Source organism: Lepisma saccharinum, chromosome 19 (genome assembly GCF_977018435.1).
Source record: "Lepisma saccharinum chromosome 19, izLepSacc3.1, whole genome shotgun sequence".
Lineage (NCBI taxonomy): Eukaryota > Metazoa > Arthropoda > Insecta > Zygentoma > Lepismatidae > Lepisma > Lepisma saccharinum.
In genome coordinates, this window is record NC_139247.1 from 60,751,899 (window position 1) to 60,777,401 (window position 25,503).

A 25,503-nucleotide genomic window follows, 5' to 3' on the forward strand; every position below is an offset into this window, starting at 1 on the left:
CATTTGGCGAGGGAACTGCATCCCCCACTTCCCGGTTCTCCTAATCCTAATTATAACACCATTAAGCCTTGTTTCCATGATTATGAAAAACTAAGTATGCTGATGAAGGCAGTAATTTATTGTAATAAAAACATAAACTAAACGTAACGTTTCAACCTTCTAGCAAAGTCTTCATCACACTCTGTATCAAGTACAAAAGTAATGAGATACACAAAAAGGGCATTATATATACACAAACATTACTCCCTCCAGACTATTAGAAAGTTGTTTGGAACTTTCTAGCAGGTGGCTTTCACTTGCCAACTGTACATTCACCTACCTTCTCCTCTCTTGTCATTTCCACTCTTTCTAACACCTTCTTCCATTCTTTGTTTAACTTTAAGTCCCCCATAATAGTCTGGAGGGGGTAATGTTTGTGTATATATAATGCCCTTTTTGTGTATCTTGTTACTTTTGTACTTGATACAGAGTCTGATGAAGACCTTGCTAGAAGGTTGAAAGGTGACGTTTAGTTTGTTTTTAATAAAATAAATTACTGCCTTGGTCAGCATACTTAGTTTTTCCTAATCCTAATGTTTGGATTAAAATGAACGTCTTATTAGGAATGATTTAAAACACACGCGGAAATCAAATTCTTTGTTCATTTTCCATGAATTATTCCTAGGCTAATCAAAGGCTATTTTGACAGAATATCACTCACAAACAAGATCGAAAAATCTTTTCAGAATTGAAGAGATTATTAGCTAAGTTAATAACGGCGAACGCGATTTTTTTTCATTGAAATTTGGGGACTTTGCCCCTCCCAACCTCGTTTTTCTCACTTGGGCGTTCTAAATTGTACACGGTCGCGTGCTCCGATGTTTTTGTTTTCAAACAAAAGTTATCCGATGTAGATTGCTCAAATAGTCTCAGAGATATAAAGTTTTTCTGAAATAAGTGTAAAAATTTAAAAATCGCGCGCGAAGGCCGCGGCGAGAGAGGGGTTACTTCCGAAAACCGGCTCGGCTGTTTAAAGGTTAAATATAACAAATCAACCACAACTTACTGTTCCAAAAATGGAGTTGCATTAGTTCATACCTCTTAGAAAGTTGAGATGGTAGTTTCAATTGCACAGCGTTTCATTAGTGGATCAAGGCAGCTAATTACGTGAACAATGACGTTGTTTTCCGAAAGTCTCAAATATTTGTCTCAGGCAATCACCCTCCTAAAATGGACGCATCTTCTGTGGTGCTAAAATGCCACGTTTGGTGCGAGTTCTTTCTGTATATTTTTCCCCAAAAGGCATAACGCTGTCGCATTATAATGAAGACGTCCTGTGTTCGACTTCCCCCTCCTTTGGTGGAAGCACAATGCACACTGGTTCCACGTTAAACTGTAGCTTTAGTCCCGATTAGCCTATCTGAGCATAAAAGTGGATTTAAAAACAAACTAATAAAATCGTCTTCTGGATACATCGTGACATAACTTTTTTCTTTACTTCAGCTGCATCTACAGATTCTGTTGACATTTTCGGCTGATTCATGTGGCAAAATTTATGTATGGAACGAGGATTTCTAAATAGGATAAGCCACTCATTAGCAATTGAATAATTCTGTAGCTTTTTTCCATTCATAACTGGTTTATTAAAATGTATTCATTGCAGTATTGTAGTGATTATTGTGATTCCTTCTTATTAATAAAATGAATATAAAGTTGATATTTCGCATACCATATTGATATTTGAAGATAACAAGTATATAAAAATTGTAATGAAATAAAAAAAGGGACACTTCTGGAATTTGAATGCAGAGCTAATTAAAACTATATTATACTCTCTAGGTTTATGGCTTCAGCAACAGAAGCCTTCCATCTGTCCCTATTCGGGGCAAGATCAATCCAATCTTTTTGATCCTTGCCGATTTCTTTTAGGTCTATCTCAACGTTATCCCTCCATCCTCGTTTTGGCCTTCCTACTGGTCTCTTACCATCAGGTTTCCCAACAAGAATCCTGTAAACTATTTTTTTCCTCTGCCATTCGTGTCACATGGCCTGCCCATCTAAGTCTTCTTGATTAAATTATTCTCATAATAATAATTAAAAAGTCAAAATAATGTATTGTGTTGCCGGAGGAAGTAACGCTAAGGTGATGATTTTATTTGTTTATTTAGAGATTATTTTAACCATACCCAGGCCAGGATTTATATCCGTATGTGGAAGCCTGGAACTGCAGTTCTAAAGTTCACCGTAAATTCTGATCTAATCTTGATCATACCCTCCATAATTTTGAGCCTCCTAAGCCTACTAACTGTTTTTAATCATGGAAGTATTCATTTGATCACAGTTTTTGTTTCAATAGCTCTAGTAATTACTTTCACTTTCTAATGACAAAATTGGCTTTTTATGGGTTGATAATATGTGAATATTTCTAGCATAGATAACATTCACAAGTAAAATATACATGTTATGAACACCAGAATACACTTATTTATCGAATTATTCATATATCTCCAAGTATATGTACTTATTGAATTTGATTGGGTGGGCACAGGAATTTTTGAATGGGCGCTTGCCCACCCGTGGCCACCCCTGGCGCCGTCCCTGGTGAAGAAGAAACTGATCAGCCTTGGCTTTCAAGTTTTAAAATGGTGTTTTTTTTAACCATTTACCGAATCTATGCCACGTGCTGTATTCTATGGAGGAAAGGTCTGTGAAAGGTTGCATTGCTTCTTCAGGGTTACTTTTGAAGTGGTACATTACTAATGCCAGCTAACATGTGATAGTACCCTTGTCACTAAGGTGTGAAATGTTCCTTAATTGTTTTTATTTATTTGGTTTAATCTATTAAGCTATGCACCAGTTGCATTTTTTTTTTTTTTTACATTTAATAATTTGGAATACAATATTTTCTATGATTGTTAAGTATAGCAAGAGTATTGACAAGGCGTGTGTGGTCGATAATATCTTGCTGCTTTGAGAACTCTTAAAAATCAATCATGTGTAGCTGTATGGAGTGTACATTCAAATAGATGTTCCTTCAGTTGCACTACACTGGCAACATGGGATGTCACAATCTTCCTAGTGGACGAACAAGTCTTTCAGGGTGAGGGTGTAATTTAGCAGACATCTAAGAAGGGTTATTAAATAATTTCTTTGAAAGTTTAATATCTTGATACCAATTCATGTTGAGGGGAATAAACAACGTGGTTGATAATATAAGACAAACGAGTTACTAATTATATATCCACGAAACTAACTTGTAAATGTTCTATTCGGTGGCCTCTGCCACAATCCACCATACGTGGTTGAATTGAGCAGTATTTTTTCCCATAACTCTTCCATGTAATTGATCTGCCAACTTTCCAATAATTCTATGTTAGCTTATGATTCTAGCACTTGAGCAGAAAATTTAATGAAGAGGTTGGTGAATTGATTTTTTAGCTGCGTACTTAGCTAATGCATGGTTTCCTTCTATACCATAACCTTAGTTTGTGAAACAACATTTTTATGTTGACAATGTACTGGTCTACGGTAAGCATCTATGGACCACAGGGTATGTAAAACTAATGCAGTCAGTGGCAATCACTAGTCTTGAGGTTTTTCTCCTGTATATACAATGATGCTTGACAAATAGCAAATGCCTTCACCATGAATATAGAAAATTCTGCTGGTAGTGGGTAGATTTTGTATTCCATCAGGTTATTTTCTGCTGAAACTCTGGATGTATGGGTTTCCTCTAAGAAAAAAATTTAGCTCTATTTCATTGCTTACCTACTAAAAAAAATATATCCTTGTCACGTATTGATTCGAAGAACTTATTCAATGAAACACTTGGGTTCGAACATTTTTATATTAACTCCATAACACATGCATAAAAAATCAACAACAAGTAACTATAACAACAATATATATATCATTTGAAATTTATGGCTGTTTCCACTAATATATAACAATATTCCCCTTGGTTGCAAAATGAAACATAACAACAACAACATAATCATAACCATTCTATACTGGTTCATATCTGCAAGGTGGTTTATGTATCCTTGCAGACCTTCGTGGAAATGATGCTGCTGCAGTGGACTCTTGTTTCGAACATCCTGGCTTCTCCAGACCCTGCATACCTCCTTCTCTCTGCTGCTCCATTTCTTCATTGTGAGCCACAGAAGGAAATTCCATATAGTCCAAGTTAGCAAATTGATTTTGCTCACCACCAAACTCTTCTGTACATCGTGTCGAGCGTTCACCATTACCATATCTTCCACTCTCGTTCCTTCTGGAAATCTCTGGCTTCAAAAATGAAAAATGAACATTTCTTGTGTAATTGTCCCTCTTAACTTTGAAAATTGAGTGCGATAATTGTTCAACTATCTCGCCTTTTTCATACTGCTTTCTTTCTGGACAATAATAATATACTCCAGATCGTTTCTTATAATGCTCTGCCTCATAAATAACCCTTGTTCTATCATTATGAATTAATTTATTGGCGTTTACTTTGTATGAAAATAAAATTTCATTTGGTAATTTCACCATAATCACATTTACAGTATTGTTGTGATGGAACAACATTCTCTTTAAGAATTTATCCACAGAAGCATTGCGTCTGTTGACGTTGCCTTTTGTTATCTCTCCTGTTAAGGTCATGCACCTTTTGATGATTTGTACGTGCCTTTCAACTTCTCCATTTGCACATGGTCTATACGGTGGACTGTGAATTAATTTTATTCCATGATTGTTACAAAATGTCTGGAAATCCCTGCTGGCAAATGGAGGGCCACCATCAGAACATATGGTATTTGGTATTCGAAAAATGGAAAAATGATTTGTCAACTTCTCAACAGTTTCTTCAGCTGTTAAATGAACAACTTGCCAAACATTTACGTATTTACTAAATGCATTCACTAAAATAAGAAATTTATATCCATTAAAGAAAAAATGATCTACGTGTACTATGTGAAATGGTTCCTCTTCAGGCTTCCATGAAACATACTCTTGTTTGTTTGGTGCACTTGAATGTCTTCCGCACACATCGCACAACAGAACATAATTCTCTATATCCTGGTTCATGCTTGGCCACCAAAAGTACTTTCTTGCAACATGTTTGGATTTCACAACTCCAGAATGAAATGTGTGCAAGTCTTTTAGAACCTTATTTCTCAATAATTTTGGCACCACAATTCGCTCACCATGGCATAACATTCCATGATTGCAATTTAAGACATTTTTATTCTGAGAATAAATTTTCAATTCTCCATCAGCTTCTTTACATGCTATATTCCTCCAATCCTTCACTGTGTATTCATATGCTAGTAACAATGTTTCATCCTGTTTCATTGCTTCAATTACTTCCTCAACTCTTAAAGGATCTTCACTCATCAATGTCTCATTATCCAAAAAATAAATAGGTAAATCCTCTTCTTCATTCACTAAACATGACACAGGTAATCTGGACAAGACATCAGCCATCCCTACATTTACCTGTTGAAGAATCTGTTAGAATTTTAAATTTGTTTCCTGCCAAATATATATGAAAATGTTTTATACCTTCCACTACTGCCAAACTTTCCTTGTCAACTTGAGAGTAACTTTTTTGATTATCTGTTAAAGTAGCTTAAAAACATGCAATAGGGTTCAGCACTCCTTCTATTTCATGTGTCAACTGACAACCTATCCCATAGCCACTTGCATCCGTGACTAAAACTAATGGCAATCGAGTGTCAAATGCTACTAAAACAGGTGCAGAAACTAATAGCTGCTTAACTAGCTGAAACTCCCTCTCACATTCTTCATTCCAAAACCATTGTACACTCTTCCTTTGCAATAAATAAAGATTAGGTATCCTAGAACTCAAATTAGGCAAAAATCGTGCATGATATGCCACTAAACCCATGAAAGTCGCCAATTCCTTTTTATTCTCAGACACCTTACATTTTAACACTGCCTGAACATGTTCATTTGTAGGTAAAAATCCATGTTCCATGAATTTCCTTCCTAGAAAATTTACTTCATGAACAAAAAATTCAGACCTGCAAATTTACTTTCACATTGTACTGCATCAATCTTTCCAAAACTAATACAGTTAGTTTGTAACAGTCATACAATGTATCTGCTCCTAAAAGAATGTCATCAATAAATGATACCACTCCATCAATACCACCAAGTATTGTGTCCATGGCTCTTTGAAATACTTGAACTTATTTTAGTTCCAAACGGTAAACGTTTATGTACATATAAATTACCTTCATTTACAATGGTAAGAACACGTTGAGACTTTTCTTCGACTAATAATTGATGAAAAGCTGAACGTAGATCAATCTTCGTATACCACTTATGTGAACCTAACTTATGATAAAGTTCGTCAAAAGTTGGAAGTGGATATTGTAAAGTATCTACATTTGGATTTACAGTTTTGCTATAATCAGCTCATACACGAATACTTCCATCTGCTTTTCGCACAGGAACTACAGGACTACTCCAATCAGAACTTTCTATTTCTTCTAAGATTCCTTGCTGGCACAAATCTTTTATTGCCTTGCCTACTTCATCACGCATAAAGTAAGGTAGATTGTAACCTTTCCTTTTCACAGGTACAAATCCAGGCTTCAATGGAATTCTAACATTAATATTTCTTATGGGTTTCTGAAATGTCATTATTGAACAAAATTTCAAATTTTACTAAAATATCAGATTTCAACTTCGCTGATTCCTCATTTGATGTGTTTGTGTACCAGCTCCTTGTAATATTATTCCAAATTTTTTCTTCCATTTGCCCTTGCACAGTATCAATTACCAAACTTGTCCAATCGCCAAAGAGAATACGCAATCCTGCTCGACCAAGTATAGGTTTTAAATCATTTAAATCTCCTACTATAAACGGCATTTCATAACTCGGTGAGTTATACTTTACAGGTAAGGAAATTTGACCCTCAAACTTTAACTTTTCTCCTGTGATAGTACCATAGCCATTTTTGAGTGGATTCAATCGTAAAACGTCGCTGCTTTTCCATACACTACTTTTAGGTAGAATGTTAGCATAACTTCCTGTATCCACTATGAATTTAACTGGTTTATTGCAGATATATAGCTGAACATGTAAGGGTTGAATCTCATTGCATAATAACTGCTCAACATCCTTGCTACTTTCTTCACTTTTATGCTGTACAGTATTTATTACATTTATACTGAATATATTGTGCTGGCTTCCACTGTAGTCAAAATTATTACCTCAGGGTTTTGTTTATCGCATCTTCCTCCTCAAAGGGTGTAGAAGAAGATCTTACATTTGATGTAGTCTTATTTAAATATTGCACAGCCGTTGAGGTGTAGTTAGGTTGTCTTCGATACATGAAATCTAACTTCTTCCCTGGTGATCTTTTATCTACATCCTTTATTTCATTCCTGTATCTACAAACATTAGAAAAATGATTTATCTTGCCACAAAATCTGCAAGCTTTTCCCATAGCTGGACAACCTTCAGCTCTGTGTTTTTGATTCGAACCACATCTATAGCAAATCCAGTTATTCTTTGGACTGTCCTGTTGCAATTGTCCTTTATAACATTTATTTCTTTTTAATTTGCCCTTGTACATATTTCTTGGGAGTGTATGTATTAACTTTGTGGATGTTTGAGCCTTGCTGAATATGGCTACCAAATCTGTCTAGTACTTCATGATTCCTAATGTAATCACAAACATTTTTGTACGTCTTTGGAGTCTCCATAATTAACTTCCTTTTTAATGTACCTTCCTCAAGTCCAAAAATTGTTTGTTGCTTTAATTCATTATCAAAATCTTCTGGTTTAAACCCACATGTTAATGACAACTTTTTAATTCGTGATATATATTCATCCATTGATTCACCATGCTCTTTTTTAGCATTTTTAAATTTATATATCTCAAGCAACTTGTTTGTTTTAGGTTCATAAATATCAACAAGTTCTGTCAGCAAAACTTCGACAGGAAAACTACTACGATCATTTGGAGCTAATTTAATGTACAATGCCTCATAAGCATTATTTCCAATCACTGATAACAATAAATGAACCTTTTTATCTTCCTTGGCTTCTTGTGCTTTTAGAAATGAATAAAATCTTCGCACATAAGCTTTAATATTACTTCCTACCTCATAGGATTCGAAGAATGGCAACCATTTATTTTATTAAAAACATAAACTAAACGTAACGTTTCAACCTTCTAGCAAGATCTTCATCAGACTCTGTATCAAGTACAAAAGTCTTTTGTACTTGATACAGAGTCTGATGAAGACCTTGCTAGAAGGTTGAAACGTTACGTTTAGTTTATGTTTTTAATAAAATAAATTACTGCCTTGGTCAGCATATTTAGTCTTTCACAATCATGGAAACAAGGCTTAATGGTGTTAGAATGGCAACGTATTCATTTTTCAAACTTCTTAGATTTGAATCTTCTATTCAACTACAATAATCTTATTAATTGTTAAACTTACAAATGTATCCAATCCATCGTCGCCACTTGTCACGTATTGATTCGAAGAACTTATTCAATAAAACACTTAAGTTCGAACATTTTTATATTAACTCCATAACACATGTATAAAAAAGTGGCCGCGGTGGCTCAGTCGGTAACGCGTCTGACTACCATGCTAAAGGTCCCGGGTTCGATCCCCGGCCGGTTCAAATCCGGGAACTATTCTAACGATGGAAGTGGCCCCGGTGCCCACCCAGCGTCGAATAACATGGGTACCTGGGGGTAAAGGCGGTCAGGGGCATGATGCTGATCACATCACCCCCACTCACGACCGGATCAAGAAAGTGTGGGGCGTTACCCCCACACCCCCTATACGCCTTCATGGCATGGTGCTATGCACAGGGGAGCACTTTACTTTACTTTACACATGTATAAAAAATCAACAACAATATATATATAATTTGAAATTTATGGCTGTTTCAGCCCATGGCTTCATAACTTAACTTCCATTAATATATAACAATCCTATACATTGATTTCCCTTCAAAATTGAATATCGGTCAGTTTTGACCCTAAATTTCAGCTATTTGCATTAGATGTGGTGAAAAAAGATACAGAACATAAAATGTAGCCTAAAATGTACTGAAAACAATCTCTTTTTACCACAGATTTCTATAATTTTTTTAGCTGAGTTATCATAATTATCGCATAGGCCAAAAATGTTGCAAGTCATGAAACAAAAATGGCCGCCATTTTCAAACAGTCTAGTTTTAGAAAAACAATGCATTTTGAACTACCCTTGTACAGGGGTTACAACAACAAACAAATAAAAAAAAATAAAACTGGTCCAGTGACCAGTACTGGACCATTTGGTATGGATTGACCTTGAAATTTTAGGCAATGTCCAAAAAACGTAAAATTTTCGTTAGAAAGAATAAAAAAAAAAAATTGTAGAGAAAAAGTGATGACAATTCAGATTTTCGTAACCTAGTTTTCCCACCACAAAAATTAGGCTACAAGTCCATGATTAGTCTTTTTATAGGAATTTTAAAATTTTTTGAGTGCTGATTTATTTTTTTCTGAAATCCTCATTATTTCATTGAACTTTGTGTAAAATTTCAGAGATCTGATTATTGGTTAAGAAGAAAAGAAATAAAATGTAAGCAAGGGTATCTTGTGTAGAGGGTCTGAAGAGTGACATTTCAAAGTGCTGTAAAATGAAAACCATTTGAGATAGTGAAAAAAAAAAATAGGGGTTTCTTTCAACTATAAAGGAACAGTGTATACCAAATTTCATAGAAATCGAAGTTGGTGGGTAAGAAAATCTTATTTTTTTTTTTCATTGATTTGACTTTAAGGTAACATTATTTCAGCATAACAGATCTCGACAATATAAAAACAACAAAAAGTTCATTAACCATACACAACTTTTCATTTTCTTGCAGATTTATAGTCTTAGAAAATGCTGCTTTATTGCTTAAATTTCTCCAGATGCTGTGTACTTATAATTGTTTGTAGCATATAGGAATTTTATGGGAAATGCCAACAAGACCAAGATCTATAAAGTAACAGACGATAACCTCATCTTCAGCAACCTTTCCGATAAATCGATAATTATGATCATATTATCAATGTACTTTAGTTATCAATCAGATATCTGGACTGCAAGTTTTACTTCGATATTCTTTCTAATATTTAGTATTATAAAAGTGAAAATTTATTGGGTTGGTGCGAATGAAATGTCCGCTTTGACGTCTTGTGGGAAACGCACCTCAACAACACAACACAGGGATTGACTGAGGTCACGGGTCTAACGTCATAAACTCTGTATACGTCCAGCAAACAGGCTGGAGCACCCAGACAGTCAGGAGGCAGTGTGTTGCTGAACAGGGTCGTCTGAAAGTGCACCATGGAGAACACACAATTGCGAGTGATTTGTCTTTACGAATTCAAACTGGGACATTCTGCTCAGCAAGCCACCAAAAACTATAACAGTGCATTTGGGCCAAGAATGGCAAATGAATGCACCATTCGCCGCTGGTTTGTCAAATTTCGTTCCGGCGACACAGCATTGCAAAATGAGCCCCGTGGCCATCGACCAACATCATGTTCGGATGAGCTCCTCAGGAACGCCACAGAAGCGGACCCTCGGAAAAGTGTTCGTGCCATTGCAGACGATTTAGGCATACACCATACCACTGTCGTTCGGCGGCTCCGTGCGATTGGTAAAGTGGGTACAACATGATTTGACATCGGCCAACAAGACTCGCCGTCTGGAGGTGTGCAGTTCTCCGAGTGTAAGGAATAACCGGGATGGTTACATCGGATTGTCACTTCAGATAAAAAATGGATCTGCTATGACAATCGTAAATGATAAGGACAATGGTTGGATCGTGATCAGCATCCAGGAGGTTTCCGAAACCACCTCTCCACCCACGGAAGGTGTTGTTGCTGGTATGGTGGTCTATGGTAGTGTGATCCATCATGTCTTTCTCAGGCGAGGTGAAACCATCAATGCAGATCGTTACAGAGCTGAACTCCATGAAATGCACCGCAAACGTCTTCTCAAGCATCCAGCAATGGTCCACAGACATGGTATCCTCATGTTGCAAGACAATGCACGCCCACATGTCGCGCAAAGGACGGTGTAGACTCTCCATGAGTTGCAATATGAAACCCTTCCTCATCCAGCATATTCTCCCGACCTCTCTCCCACTGACTACCATCTCTTCCGGCATCTCGATCACTTCCTGACAGGGAAGACCTTCGCTGATGATCGGGCGGTGCAACATGGCGTTGAGGAGTTCTTTGCGTCGCAGACTCCAGACTTCTTTCGCCATGGAATCCAATTGTTAGCTGGGCGATGGCAAAAGTGTGTGGCTGCAGAAGGCAACCAGGTATTGTAGTTTTGATTTTTTTTGGCCTTTGGCAATGACGCACCTGGACCGGACATTTCATTCGCACCAACCCAATATTACAGAAATTCGAGGGAACCATAATTTTGCACAAGACTGAGAATCATAAGAACAAAAACTAGTTTCTAAACTGAATCTTTTTTGGGAATGGAATCCCAAGAACCAAATCCAGAAGTGGAAGTGAACTCCTTGTTCATTTTGCAGATTCCAAAATGCATGTAAATTCCAGACAATCTGCAAAATTCTCTGACAAGCCAAATTTCATATTTTCCAGACACGTAGCACCCATAATGTTGGTTTCTTATGGGTGTGCGAGCGTATGACCTTCACCAGCCTATTAAAGCATAACACAATTTAGTGATTGTTTTGGCGTTTTAAGTCCACTTTATGCACAGTAAGGCTAATCGGGACTGGACCTACCGTTTAAAGTGGGATCCGAAACACTTGTGCCTCCACCGGGTATCAAACCTGGGACCCCTTGATTACAAGGCGACGATGCTACCACTGTGCCATTGGGGAGGCCCTAACAACACAATTTTGGAGACCAGAGATTATCTAGGTATAAGTCAGCAGCAGACTGATACAGAATGCCAAAGCCAGTCATACTTTCCAGTGAATTATAATTTTGAAATGATTAGGTAAATTTATTACATATATGTTGTTCCCTCGCCAGGCTGTCGAAAACTGTGAGTGCTGAATGGTGTAGGGGGAGGTAAAGGGTGTTGCTGAAGGTGAGGGGTGTTACTGGGTGGCCTTGTTCAGGCCAGGGGGTGTGGTTGCACTCATGGTTGATATATAGGCCCTCTCCCATCTTTTACATACTGAAGTGTTGGTGGATTGGGGCAAGGAGTGGATGATCTCTACCTGGAAGCAGTCATTGAAGGGAATATTGAGCTGATCGGTGTGAATGGCAACAGCAAAGTCTAGGTTTTGGGTGGAGGAAGGGTGGTTGTTGATGCTGAGGTTCAGGGTTGTGGATGTTTCCCCCAGGTAGAAGCTCCCACAGATATTGCAAGTGAGGATATAAATGAGGTTAGAGCTATAGCAGGTTCCTTTGGGATAGAGGGTGAATTTGCTAGTGGCAGTGTGAATCTGGAGGGTGCGGGAAGTGACAAGTATGAGGTAGGTTTTGCACCTTGCACTGTTGCATTTGTGGGCAGGGGTGAGTAGATTGTGAGTAAGCAGATTGTGGTGGACCAGGATGTTTTGGAGATTGGGAGGGCGTTTGAAAACCACTCTGGGCTTGTCGGGGAAGATGTTTCTGGTGTCAGGATCAATGTGCAGGATGGGAAGGAGGGAACGTAGTGTTCTTCTGACTTTGTTGAGGTGGGGGTGATATTGGGTGACAAGTGCAGGGGGATTGGTGGCAGGTTTCTGGTGGAGGTGTATGAAGCAGCTCTGAATATTTGTTTGGTAACCAGGGTAGAGGGATATTACGGTTGGTCAAGGCTTGGTGTAGGCAGAGGTTGTAGTTCTGTCAGGAGGTGGGTAAGGTGTTGACCTCTGAGGGCCAGGGAGAATGGGATGTCTTTCTTGGTGTGGAACCGCTGGGAGCTGGAGAAGTGTACGTATTGTATATTCCTCTCTCTCACTTTTTATTTAGCCCTTGTGGCACTCCTTCCTTTTATCCGATATATATTGAAAGAGGAGAGAGGAAACACTCACCAAGACGTAGAAAAACTTCAAAATTTTCGTGACTATTTGTCACATCATTGGGAGTAGAAAAAAGGTTGACAAAATTTGAAGTTTTTCTATATCTGGTGAGTGTTTCTTCTCTCCTCTTTTACTTTTTATTTAGCCCTTGTGGTCCTCATTCCTTTTATCCTACATATATAAATAATGTGCCTCTACACTTCGTAACCATGATCGCTTTCTTTTCCGATGACAATGCGATCTAGGTTGCAAAATAACAAACAATTTATTTTCGTGTGGCAAGTGTTTACAGTAAAAACAAATAGTTCAATATTTCGCGACATATATCCCATTGTCAATGGAGGAGAGATTGGTGTTGCTTAGAGTAGAGGCACAGAATACTGACCGTAGCATCTCTACAGTCAGTGTTGCCAGAAACAGTCGATAGAAAACAAAAGTACTTTGACCAGTGCTTACTGCATGGTGGGTGGGTAGTTTCGGGGAGGAAAAGGTTTATTGGTAGAGTCCAGGGGGTATAGTGGCCTGCATGCCTGATATATAGGCACTTTCCTAACGCCTGCAGATGGGGGGTAAAAGATTGATGATGGCCACATGGAAACGGTTGTTATGGCTGGGAACTGTGAACTCTGAATTTTGGGTGGAGGGTGATTATTGATCCTTAGGTTCACAGGGGGTGGAGGTTTCGCCTAGGTAGAAGTTGCCGCAGATTAGGGTGTAAATTGGTGTGGCAGGTGCCCTTTGGGTGAACTCACCTGCCACTGTGGGGAACCGAGGGGAAGGGGGTTATGAGTATGGGGCAGGTCTTGCACCTGAGCTGGGGGGTGTCTTTTGGACCAAACACAAACATTAAAAATAAATAATTTTTTAACCAAATCTATGCCATTTTATATAGGGTGTCTACAAACTACCTATATTTAACTTTTAGTTATCACCATTTAAGGCAAAGAGTGACAATTACGCATCAGTTGTGCATTTATTTCAATATCGTCGGATTGGGCATTATTTAAAAAAAACTTTAGTATGCAAGGGAGTATGAATTTCTCTCCATGTTGCAAGTGGAAACTGTTTTTCAAGATGATTAGTAAGCTAGACATGTTTGAAAAATTAATAAGGATTTATAGAATCCCAGGTATTCCTCATGGGAAATAAACTTGAACTTCAAGTAACGGCTAGTCAAATGGGAGTTTCGACTTTTCCTATACTATGACATAGTTCGTGTCCTTTTTTTCCGTCCATGTACTTTTCTAAGTCATTGGATGTTTGATATTCCCGAGAGAATGAATAAAATAATGGTCCCATAAGCCTAATGAATTTCTCCTTGCCTCCTACAGCCACCCTAGCAGTGTTGCCAAACCTGATGTGCATAAAAGAGCTAAATTTCATCATTAATACAGCTAAAGATGACTTTCAAGGAGCTAGATTAACGAAGCCTGCATAAAGTGCCTCCTAGGGTAATTTTAGGTGTTGGAGGGATGGAGGCACTGCTATTACAGTTAGCTTTAAAGTGATGGCAATTTATTTCACCCATCTCAATAATCCACTGATGCTCATATGATTGCGAAAATAAAGGATTCCCAGATAACAGTCTGGACATCTTCACCTTAGCCACGGCACTCTCGTAGAAAAGTAGCTGGGGAGGTGGGTCACGCAGCCAATATAACAATATTACGTCATGTGCAAAATTTACACTCATGGCAAAAGTTGGTCTGTGGGCCGGAGCCAGTGGTGACGTCATAGTGAGGCAGAAGGCGGGTGCCACAGTTCACAGACAAATGAGTGCACGAAAGAGTCAGATCCAGCTCCAAAAGAGAGAAGTTTGCAACAGTGATCTGCAGCTGCCGCAGCGAGAAAGACCTAGGGGGAAATTGTCCCTCTCCCCCTTAAAATTTTTGAACCAAAACATCAATGGTAATCATTATGGCTAAATATATCTGTTTGGCAGTTACACAGAGGAAGATAATCTATCCTGAAAAACTCACTTCTTGTTCCATGTATAGTTTTGAAGTGTGACGAGTTTCAAAACTACATGGTACAATGAGGAAGCTGTTTAGAATAGATATCAGTGGAAAAATGTGAAGTCACACAGAATTAGTTTTAAAAAACAACTTCAGTTTGCTTTCAATAAAACAATGTAAATAGTGCTAGAAATGAACAAGTTACTTTATTCGATTGACAATTACAATGAAAATACATAGGATTTTTCATGAAAAACTGCAGAGGGATTAAAATTACTTTGCAAACTTTACATTACTGATATCTAGGGATCATAATTTTAAGAATATGCAATAAAACCAAATAAAAAAAATGCCAAGTGCATCGAAAATAACACATCAACAATTGTTTTGTGTAATATATAAACAAAATTTTAAAATGCATTCTTCACCCCATTCACAAAACATTGTTTTTTCCTGTCTTTGGTATCCGAGTTTCCATGCATAATGCCACAATTGTCATTTGTAATATATAATTTGTATACAGTGTGGCATAAATGGAGCGTAACCGTGCAGTGTTTCAGTCTCAAGAAGATTAAAATCTTGGGTTTGCAGCTCTCTTCAATTGCAATTTTTATCCACTCCTGATAATTTTTCCTCAAGTGTTGTATGAACAATGGAGTACAGTAAATCTAAGATCACATTGACATTATTAAATATATTTGTATTGCATCTATTAGATTTTTAAAAGGTTGAAAAGCTAAACATTTTATATGCACTTTATTAAATAATTTAAAAAAAGGAAAAGTCACGTGAATCCTCGCAGTGCAGAAATCACATTGTTACACAATATTTTTAAACTACCAGTTGTTCTACATACATTGTACAATTTTCACCCTGTTTTTATTATTTCAAGTTGTTCCATATATCTGCACTGTCAATACTATAAATGAAATATTTGAATGAGGGCCAGAAAAATATATATTACCTATTTACATTTATGAAATTTACTTTCTGGAAAGTAAATGACTGAATAAAACAAGAAAAAATAATACTTAACTTTTATTTTCATGGCCAAAATACATAAAATAAAATTTCAAGGAATGATGCTGTCTCAGGCAAACTATAAATTCAAAGGTGATTAAAATAGCACTTCTTAAACACACAATATGAAGTTATTCATAGAGCTTATGCTTTATCAGATATTACAATAACAATATTCACCATATATGATTGCTAGATTTTTATAATTTTAATGCAGAAAATGCTGAACTAGCGGTGTCAACATACATAAATCCATACTTTGACAGATATACTTCTCTCTATATATAATATATGCATGGAAATGTGTGTGTGTATGTTCGTGTGTGTTTTGTAAATGTTTGTAATGTTAACTACTTAGGTACTGTACTTCAAACAACTGTCAAGTATTATGAAACTAGCAAAAAAAAAAAAGAATGAAATAAAAATTAAACACATGTCCATGAAGCTGTCTAAGGTACACAAAACATAACATTATATATCAGAACACAGACATAATGACCATCTTCGGATTGAAAACAACTGCCTCCGTTGTATCTGCATAAGAGACCATCACAGGAACATTTCAATGTAATTTTCCTCTACAGCATCCACGCATCATCTAACATTCAAAATGTACACACCCAATTTGCACAAACATACACATCCATTATTTGTGGCTATCGGTTTTTTCTGTATCCATTTTTTCTTCAACGCCATCCTCCTTTTTGTCTTTCTTGCCATCACCACCTGCCAAAAAAATTCTACGGTGAGTTACGTTACAATGTGACTACTGCTTAAAAGACATCTACATTAACAAATGAATCTTGTGCATTGCAAGAAACATTAATTCACGAAAACTCCTTCTTGTAGAATCTGCATGTTTGTTTCTTATGTTTGTAATCAAGATGAGGATATTTGTTTTACTGCGCCTGAAGGGAAAACAGGAAACCTGTCCCATGTTCCCATTCAAGATGGTAACAGCAGTGTCAAGAAATCTGACCAATTATTTAATCGGTCAGCTGATTTTTGGGCATATCAGCCCAATTACCAATATTTTATAAAAACCTGGAATGCTGGAACGCACAATTCTAACAAGTTAATGCCCATATGAATGTGAAGGCATTACTTTCCGGCGAGTGTACAAAAAGCATAAGTCAAAAACTATAAAAAGTGGGATCCAAAACACTATGTGCCTCCACTTGCATGAGAAGACTGATCTGGAAATTCAGGAAGTCTGGGAAAACCAACCTATGAGTGAGTCACGGAATTTTGAAATTACATTTAAAAATGAAAAATCAAGTTTTGCTTATATTTTGTTTTTAAATACACCTTTTGTACAGATATGCTAATCTGGACTGGACGTAAAGCTTAAAAGTGGATCCAAACCACTATGTGTCTCCACCGGGCATTAAACCTGGCACCTTTTGATTACAAGGCAACATGTTACCACTGTGCCATCGGGAAAGCCCCGCCAGGATTTGGGAATAAAATGAAACTAATTTTTCTTCAACTGGCTTTTTAATGGGAGATAATGCATATAAAAAATATTTTTGTTAATTTGTTTTGAACAATTTTGAAACACTTAAATCGCACGTGCAATTTAACACAGCACCATAGAATGGTCTGGATATTTCATTTTTAGAATTGCTTGGAAAAGTCAGGGAATTTGTTTTGTCAAAATGCATGGAATACTAAAAAAGAACCTGAAAATTCATTTACTCTTTCTTGTAAAACAATTTTCAATTTGGAGTTATTTCTGGAACGCAGGATGAACAAAAATGCAGAACAATTCATATCTGTCCCACCTCATAAAAGTAGTGTCTTCAAAATTCATTTTTGCTATTATTCAAAACTAACATACATACTGACATATGCCTCAACTCCATACTTTTGCATATTGGAATGGAACAATCTCTTCTTATATTGTTAACTTTGTGGTGTTATCATGCAATGATTCAAAACTGAACAAGCATTGCTTGAATAATTAACATGAAACCAATACGTTCTTAGTTCTTTTTTTTAAGCTTCATGCATTGAGAAAATTGTATTACTTTACTACAAGATTTTTTGAAGCTAAAGTTTGACAATGACTTACCTTCAGAATCATTACCTTCTCCGCTACTATTGTCTCTCCTACGTTTTCTATTGAACCTCCCCCGGGTGAACTTGGGCGGAGGAAGGGGGTCCATGCCCAATACTTTGTGGATTTGACGGAACGCTATTAGCCTCAATGCATGCTGAAAGAAATTTTAAAATAGTAATTGTACCAACATTTCTACCATACATTTTACACAGATGTGTACGTTAAAATTTCTCAATTCTCTGTTCATCTAGGGATTGTGTAACAATGTGTCAACAATATTCTACACAAAATTTACCATCCATGTAACATTGCTTACAAATTGCACAAACTTGATTTATTATTTACAATTTCATGTAAGTTAACATTTTTAAGCAATGGTATATTTCTCCACTGGAATGCTTATACATTACACTATTACAATCATGGCCCTAATATAATTGCAATGGAGTACTTACATAATATTAATCAACATTTTAACAACTTCTTTTACAATTTTCAAGCATTAGTATTAGCATCAGCGAGAAACAGTATATGTTCAAAGTGATATCAACACAGTTCTGAATTTTACCAATCACAGATATAAATAGCCTGACATTTAGTGCCAAATTCTGCACCTTGTTATTTTTATGGACAAGCATGTGTGTACATGTCTACATACAGTGAAACTTTTATTTAACCCTCCGTTGCTCACGTGGCATCTACGAGACACCAGAGAGTCTATCAGTAATAATAACTTCTGAAACGAGGTAGCTTGGGTATTCCTCAGCCTGGTACCTTTCTGGTATGAGCAAATGATTATTCAGAACGAGCTACGACAGTTCAAGTTTGTGCGGTAAGAAGTTATTAGTGATATTGTCTGCACCAAGTCTCTCAGATGACGTGCGAGTATTCGTGTTACAAAATCGTACATACATCTGTTATAAAACAAGAGTTCATTTACAAATAATGTGTTTTATTCAACTAAAAATGTAAGTTTTTGTTGTGTATTGCTCAAGTCTTGTATTTTTATTAAATATGTAGTTTTGTATTTTAGAATACTCAATGATTATCTGTTGCATTTGTGCTCAAAACAAAAAATTGTTTTATTCAACTAAAAATGTTGAGTCTTTCTTGTGTATTCCTAGAGTTTTGTATTTTTTACTAAAGATGTAGGTTTGGTATTTGTTTAGTAAATATGTTTTCAATGCAGGCCATTACATGAGTGTCAGATACCACGCGAGCATCGGTGTTAGGAAAATTGGTGCAAGCAAGGGAGGGTTAGGTTTATCAGGAAACTAGTGAAACAACTTTAAAATGCATGAAAACGTTAAATCTGGGAATGTAAAAATCATGCTTCCACTGTACTAATACTAGCAATAATAATAAATCTAGTAATTAATATTATGTCAAAATCAGAAACTAATCATAAATAATAAATATAGTTCCAGCTACCATAATTTAATAAAATAAATACATCACCAATTCGGTTGGACAGAGCAGTTAATATTCCAGCAGAATAGGAACGAACATTCTGATAATAAATTACTAGACAGTAAGGAACTAATCCTAGACCATCCCACCCTAAAATAATTCTAATAATATTAGGAGAAATAATTAAAAACATCATAGATCCAACAAATAATAAATCGATTTATATTATAATCCCCCTCTATATAAGAACCTCTATAATTAATAACCATAGAAGAGATATATATATAACTAATCCCATAAAAATTAAAGATATTCAATCAAACAATATTGTTATAATAATACTAGAACAATTGTAACATCCTTAATTAAAAATAGCATCCCTAATAATAATAAAATTATTCTACTAATTAATAAAATAATTGATACTATGCTGGTAATAAAAAAATTAAAAACCATTGATTTAAGAACTTCTTAGTTACCACTAAGTCCACAACTTACTATTCTACTTAAACAGTGCTTTCATTTCCAAAGCAACATAGTCACCTGGGTACATGCAGATTACACCTATGCCCATAAAAACATAGCAATTAAAAAACTAGCAGGAGAAAACTAATACAGAACACTGAAGCATACCTGAGCACTGGCTGTGATATCTTCTCTTTCTTGTGGCGTAAGTGAAGCAGCAGCATCTGCAGGATCTTTCTCGCATGGATCGAGAAGTCCGGGTCCACCTGGCAGCAAAATTCCTGATGCGAGGGCTTCCAACACACGACGAAGGGCATCTCCAGGGCTTAAGGGTTGTCCTGCACTGCTAATCACTTTTTCAACTAGTAGTTCCATGGCCTGCAACATTCACACAAGCTTAGTTAACATACCCGGGACGAAAGTTATGCAGAGTATTGCAATCGCTCACATTCTCTCAACATTTCTATGTAGAAAACCTTCACTAATACATACACATTTTCTGCAACATTGTAATAATCCTGTGCAACATGCAATAGATACATATCAACACTGCCTTTATGGTGCTTGTAGAGTACAATATTTTTATGTTAGGGCTTATACGTATACCAAGACAAAATTATCAAAATGGTGTGCAAAAATTGCATTTTAGCAACATTCTGGTAGTTTGGCAGGTTCAAATTATAGGGTAAGATTTAAATGGGTGCAAATACAGAGGTTGTTCCGCCTACGTTTGGCCAATTTCGTTCCTCCCACCCTGCACTCAGAATGAACTCACCCAACCTTGGTCAGGCATGTTTGTCAGTGTAGTGTGTGAGCTGTAAAAGTGTGGTTGTGTTTTCTCACTGGGCCAAAAATCCCGCCAAAACTGAGCCGCTTTTTGGGAGGAGTGCGTTGTATAACTTTCCAAGTGTTTGCATTTTCTCGCTTGGCCGAAAATGCTGCCAAAACAGTTGCTTTTGGGAAGGTTTTGTTGTAGCCTTTTATGACGCAAAGTTCAGTGTGTCAATGATCAGGAAGTAGTGTAAGAGCAAGAATTGTGACGTTAGTTTGACTTTATTCAAGAATGTGATCGGCAAGTATAAGGATTGCATGGCCCCAGCGTTCGGTTCTCCAACAAAGGGGACGAGAACACGGCCGTGCACACAAGCAAACCACCAGTATGCAGGCGAAACTTCGCAGAATGGGCATGCAAGAGAATCCACCGACCCAAAGACAGATGGAAAATCATCTAAATATGTCTTTGGAAACTGTTAACAGCACCTTGCACTTGCATACTGGTGGTGGCTTGTGTGCACGGCCGTGTTCTCGTCCCCTTTGTTGGAGAACCGAACGCTGGGGCCATGCAATCCTTATACTTGCCGATCACATTCTTGAATAAAGTCAAACTAACGTCACAATTCTTGCTCTTACACTACTTCCTGATCATTGACACACTGAACTTTGCGTCATAAAAGGCTACAACATAACCTTCCCAAAAGCAACTGTTTTGGCAACATTTTCGGCCAAGCGAGAAAATGCAAACACTTGGAAAGTTATACAACGCACTCCTCCCAAAAAGCGGCTCAGTTTTGGCGGGATTTTTGGCCCAGTGAGAAAACACAACCACTCTTTTCAGCCCACACACTACACTGACAAACATGCCTGACCAAGGTTGGGTGAGTTCATTCTGAGTGCAGGGGGGGAGGAACGAAATTGGCCAAACGTAGACGGAACAACCTCTGTATTGATATAAAATTGTAAACCAACCATGGATCTGTCTCAGCCTGATCAAATCTGACAGAGCACACACTGTAATCTAATATTGTAACATCTGCACGTACATTAATCTGTGCCGTGCACAAAAATAGAATCATCTGGAAGATGTTATTTTTTGTTATTTTAAATATCAAAATTAACTCTTGTAATTTTGTTTGGCATTAGAAATATAGCATAAAAGGAGACCAAATTGTAAGCTTTTCGGCCTACTTATCCGGTAGCCCTAACCTTCGGGGGGATTTGGCATTAGCCAATTGGCTGTTTCTCAAACCCATACCTTCGGGCAAGGTTCCTGCGATACAAAAAGACCATATATTTATCTTGGAACAGTTCCCAGTTAAAGATTTGTTTACAGATCTGTCTGTTAAATTGCTTCAGGATTGCCAGTACAAAAGTTTTATTTTATCTGTGTGAATAAGAAATAAATACGAACTTATTGGAAAGAATTTCCAAAACCTTTTAATTTAAAATAAAAAAAAGGTATAATTCCGACACCAGTGACCAGTCAGGGCTTTGTCATATTACCCTACAAGCCTAACTGAGAAGTCCAATTTGGGAGATGACCAGTGAAGGTGGGTGTCAGATTGAACCTGGGCCACAATTTTCACAACAACTTTTCAGTGGAATTAATTCCCTCAAATGCAAGGAGATGACATTGATGGTAAGATGAGAAGTTACAGAACATGATAAACTAGCACAAAGATTTAGTCTTTAGTAGAGGTTGATTGGCTTGCTGCCTTGGCATTCAATGCCAGTGCTCTACCAAGACACAGGTTAGATCTTAAGCCAAAACTTTCAAAAAAGTTGCATCCTCTGTATGTCACAGGTCAGCTGATATGAAAAAACCATACAAGTAAAACCTAGCAGTGGTACTTTTTGTTGATTTTAATAGTCCTATTTATAATGCATTTATCAAAGCAAAGCTGTTAGTGTCCACTTTATGTACAGATAGGCTAATTGGGACTTCCCTACAGTTTGAAGTGGGATCTGAACCATTATGTACCTCCACTGGATAAAGCAAAGCTGAGTGTGATATATATAAACATGGTCTCAAGACAGATAGTGATAAGATGTGGTTGGTCCATCAAATTATGGTAATAAAAATTCAACTACAGTGCTATAGCTCTCAAATGTCCCATACCTACTGCATTATTCTACTTTGTGGATATTCCAAGCATTTAAACATCTTTTTTGATGTAACATTTTGAGAGAACACACACTCCCATCATCATTTATTTAAAGCATTATACAATGCAAGAATATCTTCACAACTCAGGGCAGCCACTCTAGGACCATGATAAAATTCAACCATAATTACTGGTTTCCAAGATGAACTTTAAAAAAATTCAATAATAAGAGCAATGTTTTCTCTAATTCAACCTTAGGTATTACCACCTCTCACCACCCACACAATATAAAGGTCTGTGATATTCCAATGTATCCAAAAATTATAATTCAATTGAATGGTGTGTGTGTGTGTGTATATATATATATATATATATATATATATATATATATATATATAATGGATAAAAGCAAGGAGGGCCAAAAGGGCTAAGTAAAAATCAAATAAGGTAAAAGGAAACACTCACCGGACAGTAGGAAAATTCAAAATTTTCGCTAATTTATAGCATCATCGGTGTGAGAAGAAACAGAAGACGGAACCGGAAGTTGGGGTCCTGCAGAGTTGCCAGGTCCCCATTGAAGAAGAAGCGGTGCGTAGAACGAAAAAAAAAACTGTTTCGTCACCAGGCTCGTCGTAAACTGTGAGTGTGTAGGATGAGTTGGGAGGGAGGGCGGGAGGGTGGGTGGGTGAGGGTTGGGCATTACTGGGTGGCCTTGTTCAGGCCAGGTGGAGTGGTTGCACTCATGGCCGATATATAGGCCCTCTCCCATCTTTTGCTAACAGAGGTGTTGGCTGGTTGGGGTAGGAGGTGGATGATCGCTACCCGGAAGCAGTCGTTGAAACTGATGTTGTGGTGGTTGGTGTGGACGGCGACAGTGAAGTCCAGGTTGTGGGTGGAGGAGCGGTGGTTATTGATGCGGAGGTTGAGGGCCGTTGATGTTTCCCCCAGGTAAAAATCACCACAGATGTTGCAGGTGAGGATGTAGATAAGGTTTGAGGCATGGCAGGTCCCTTTGGGGTGGAGGGTAAATTTGCCAGTGGCCGTGTGCACCCGGTTCCGTCTTCTGTTTCTTCTCACACCGATGATGCTATAAATTAGCGAAAATTTTGAATTTTCCTACTGTCCGGTGAGTGTTTCCTTTTACCTTATTTGATTTTATATATATATATATATATATATATATATATATATATATATATATATATATATATATATATATATATATATATTAGGGATGGGCCGATATATGAAAGTTTGGCTGATACCGATAATGTACCAATATAAAATTTACCGATAAACGATATTCTACCGATCCGATATAAAATTAGAAACGGTCCTTGAAGAACCTGAAATGTTAATTGATCTCCTTAATAAATGTGTGTTTCAAGGTGACTGCAGTGCAAGAGAAGTTGCATATTTAGACACTTACTTTTTAGAAAGTAGGGCATGGAGATTATCCATAAAAATTACAACAAAATGGCAGAATTTTGCACTAAATTATCAAATATTTATCGATATATCGGATAGGTAAAATAATCGGTAATTTTACCGATAAACCGATATGCCCATATCGGCCGATACCGATAGAGTACCGATTAATCGGTCCCATCCCTAATATATATTTAAGGCCAGGTGGAGTTTACATTTGCCATTTCACATGCTCAGACTAAAATACATCTACAAATGTTACGGGACACAGTAATCTATGAAAATTGTTATTTGTATACGAATTTCAAATTTACCTAATCAACTTCAAGATCTTATCTAGCAATAATCTTCCTTTTGTCAGATTGTTCTGCAAAGGACACTAACAAAGCAAACAGATTGAGAGAATTCTGTTTTATTTTTCATGTAGCTTTCTTTTCTTTTCCTTCCTCGATAAAAATAAAATCTAAACTGTGAAAAACTTTGCTCGGGGCATTAATAAATAATATGTATAAATTCAATAAGATTTGGATTAATAAAATTTGCAATTTTTCACGTCTACGGAGAAAAATTCAAGCAGAATCCACACAATCCCCAGAGCCAATAATTCATGCGTAATTCCTGGTGAGCCACCCTGAAAAATTACGATTTTCAGGTCACTTCTTTCTGGAGTATAACATGCATTCATTGACAATTACTACTATGTCCTTCAACAGGACTAGCTAGGAAATATTAATATTACTCACATTCTCCATTTTAAAAAAAAGAAGCAACAGCACACACACTGCTCAAAGAAGTAAACAGTCTACTTACCCAGCTATTTAATGGTGACCATGTTGGTACTCTCTGGCACAGGTCACGTAGTATTCTTATCACCATAACACAACTCTGTAGACCAGTAGCTCTAGCCTAAAAAGAAATTAGAGTTAGTTTCTCCTATAATTTCAATTAAAGTAACTTTTACTAGCACTAAATCTGAATTTTGCTCAAGATTTCTCAATTCAAAAACTAGTGTTCAATTTACATAAATACTATTAGCCCTATATTCAGCATCATTCAATTAAAATGCTGACTTGGGGGAGAAAATGTGACTGTCAAAGGAACATTAATGCACAAGGTACTACTTTCCAGCCTCATGTATTATTTCCGTAGCATGTCCCTCAACTAAGGGTACTGGAGTGGAGTAATATGATCCATCAAAAATTGCCAAAATGTATGTATCAACTTTGAGTAAATCTTCAGTACAATCTTTCACAAATCTTTGCTCGGCAAATCCATCCAGTATAGAAAAAGCTA

At 36.9% G+C, this 25,503-nt stretch overlaps 1 protein-coding gene across 5 annotated transcripts in view; it reads right to left on the reverse strand.

Moving 5' to 3' along the window:
* Positions 1 to 15,124: 15,124 nt before the first annotated feature.
* The window catches only part of LOC146002880 (zinc finger RNA-binding protein-like), an 81,875-nt gene continuing 71,496 nt past the window's right edge, over positions 15,125 to 25,503 (reverse strand). For all 5 annotated transcript variants that reach the window (XM_083140915.1, XM_083140912.1, XM_083140913.1 and 2 more), the window contains 4 exons: positions 25,021 to 25,116; positions 20,069 to 20,278; positions 18,038 to 18,179; positions 15,125 to 16,689 (listed from right to left, as the gene is read on the reverse strand). In XM_083140915.1, coding sequence (XP_082997041.1) covers positions 16,610 to 16,689; positions 18,038 to 18,179; positions 20,069 to 20,278; positions 25,021 to 25,116 — 528 coding nt within the window. In that variant the 3' untranslated portion in view covers positions 15,125 to 16,609. The remainder of the gene's footprint in view (positions 16,690 to 18,037; positions 18,180 to 20,068; positions 20,279 to 25,020; positions 25,117 to 25,503) is intronic.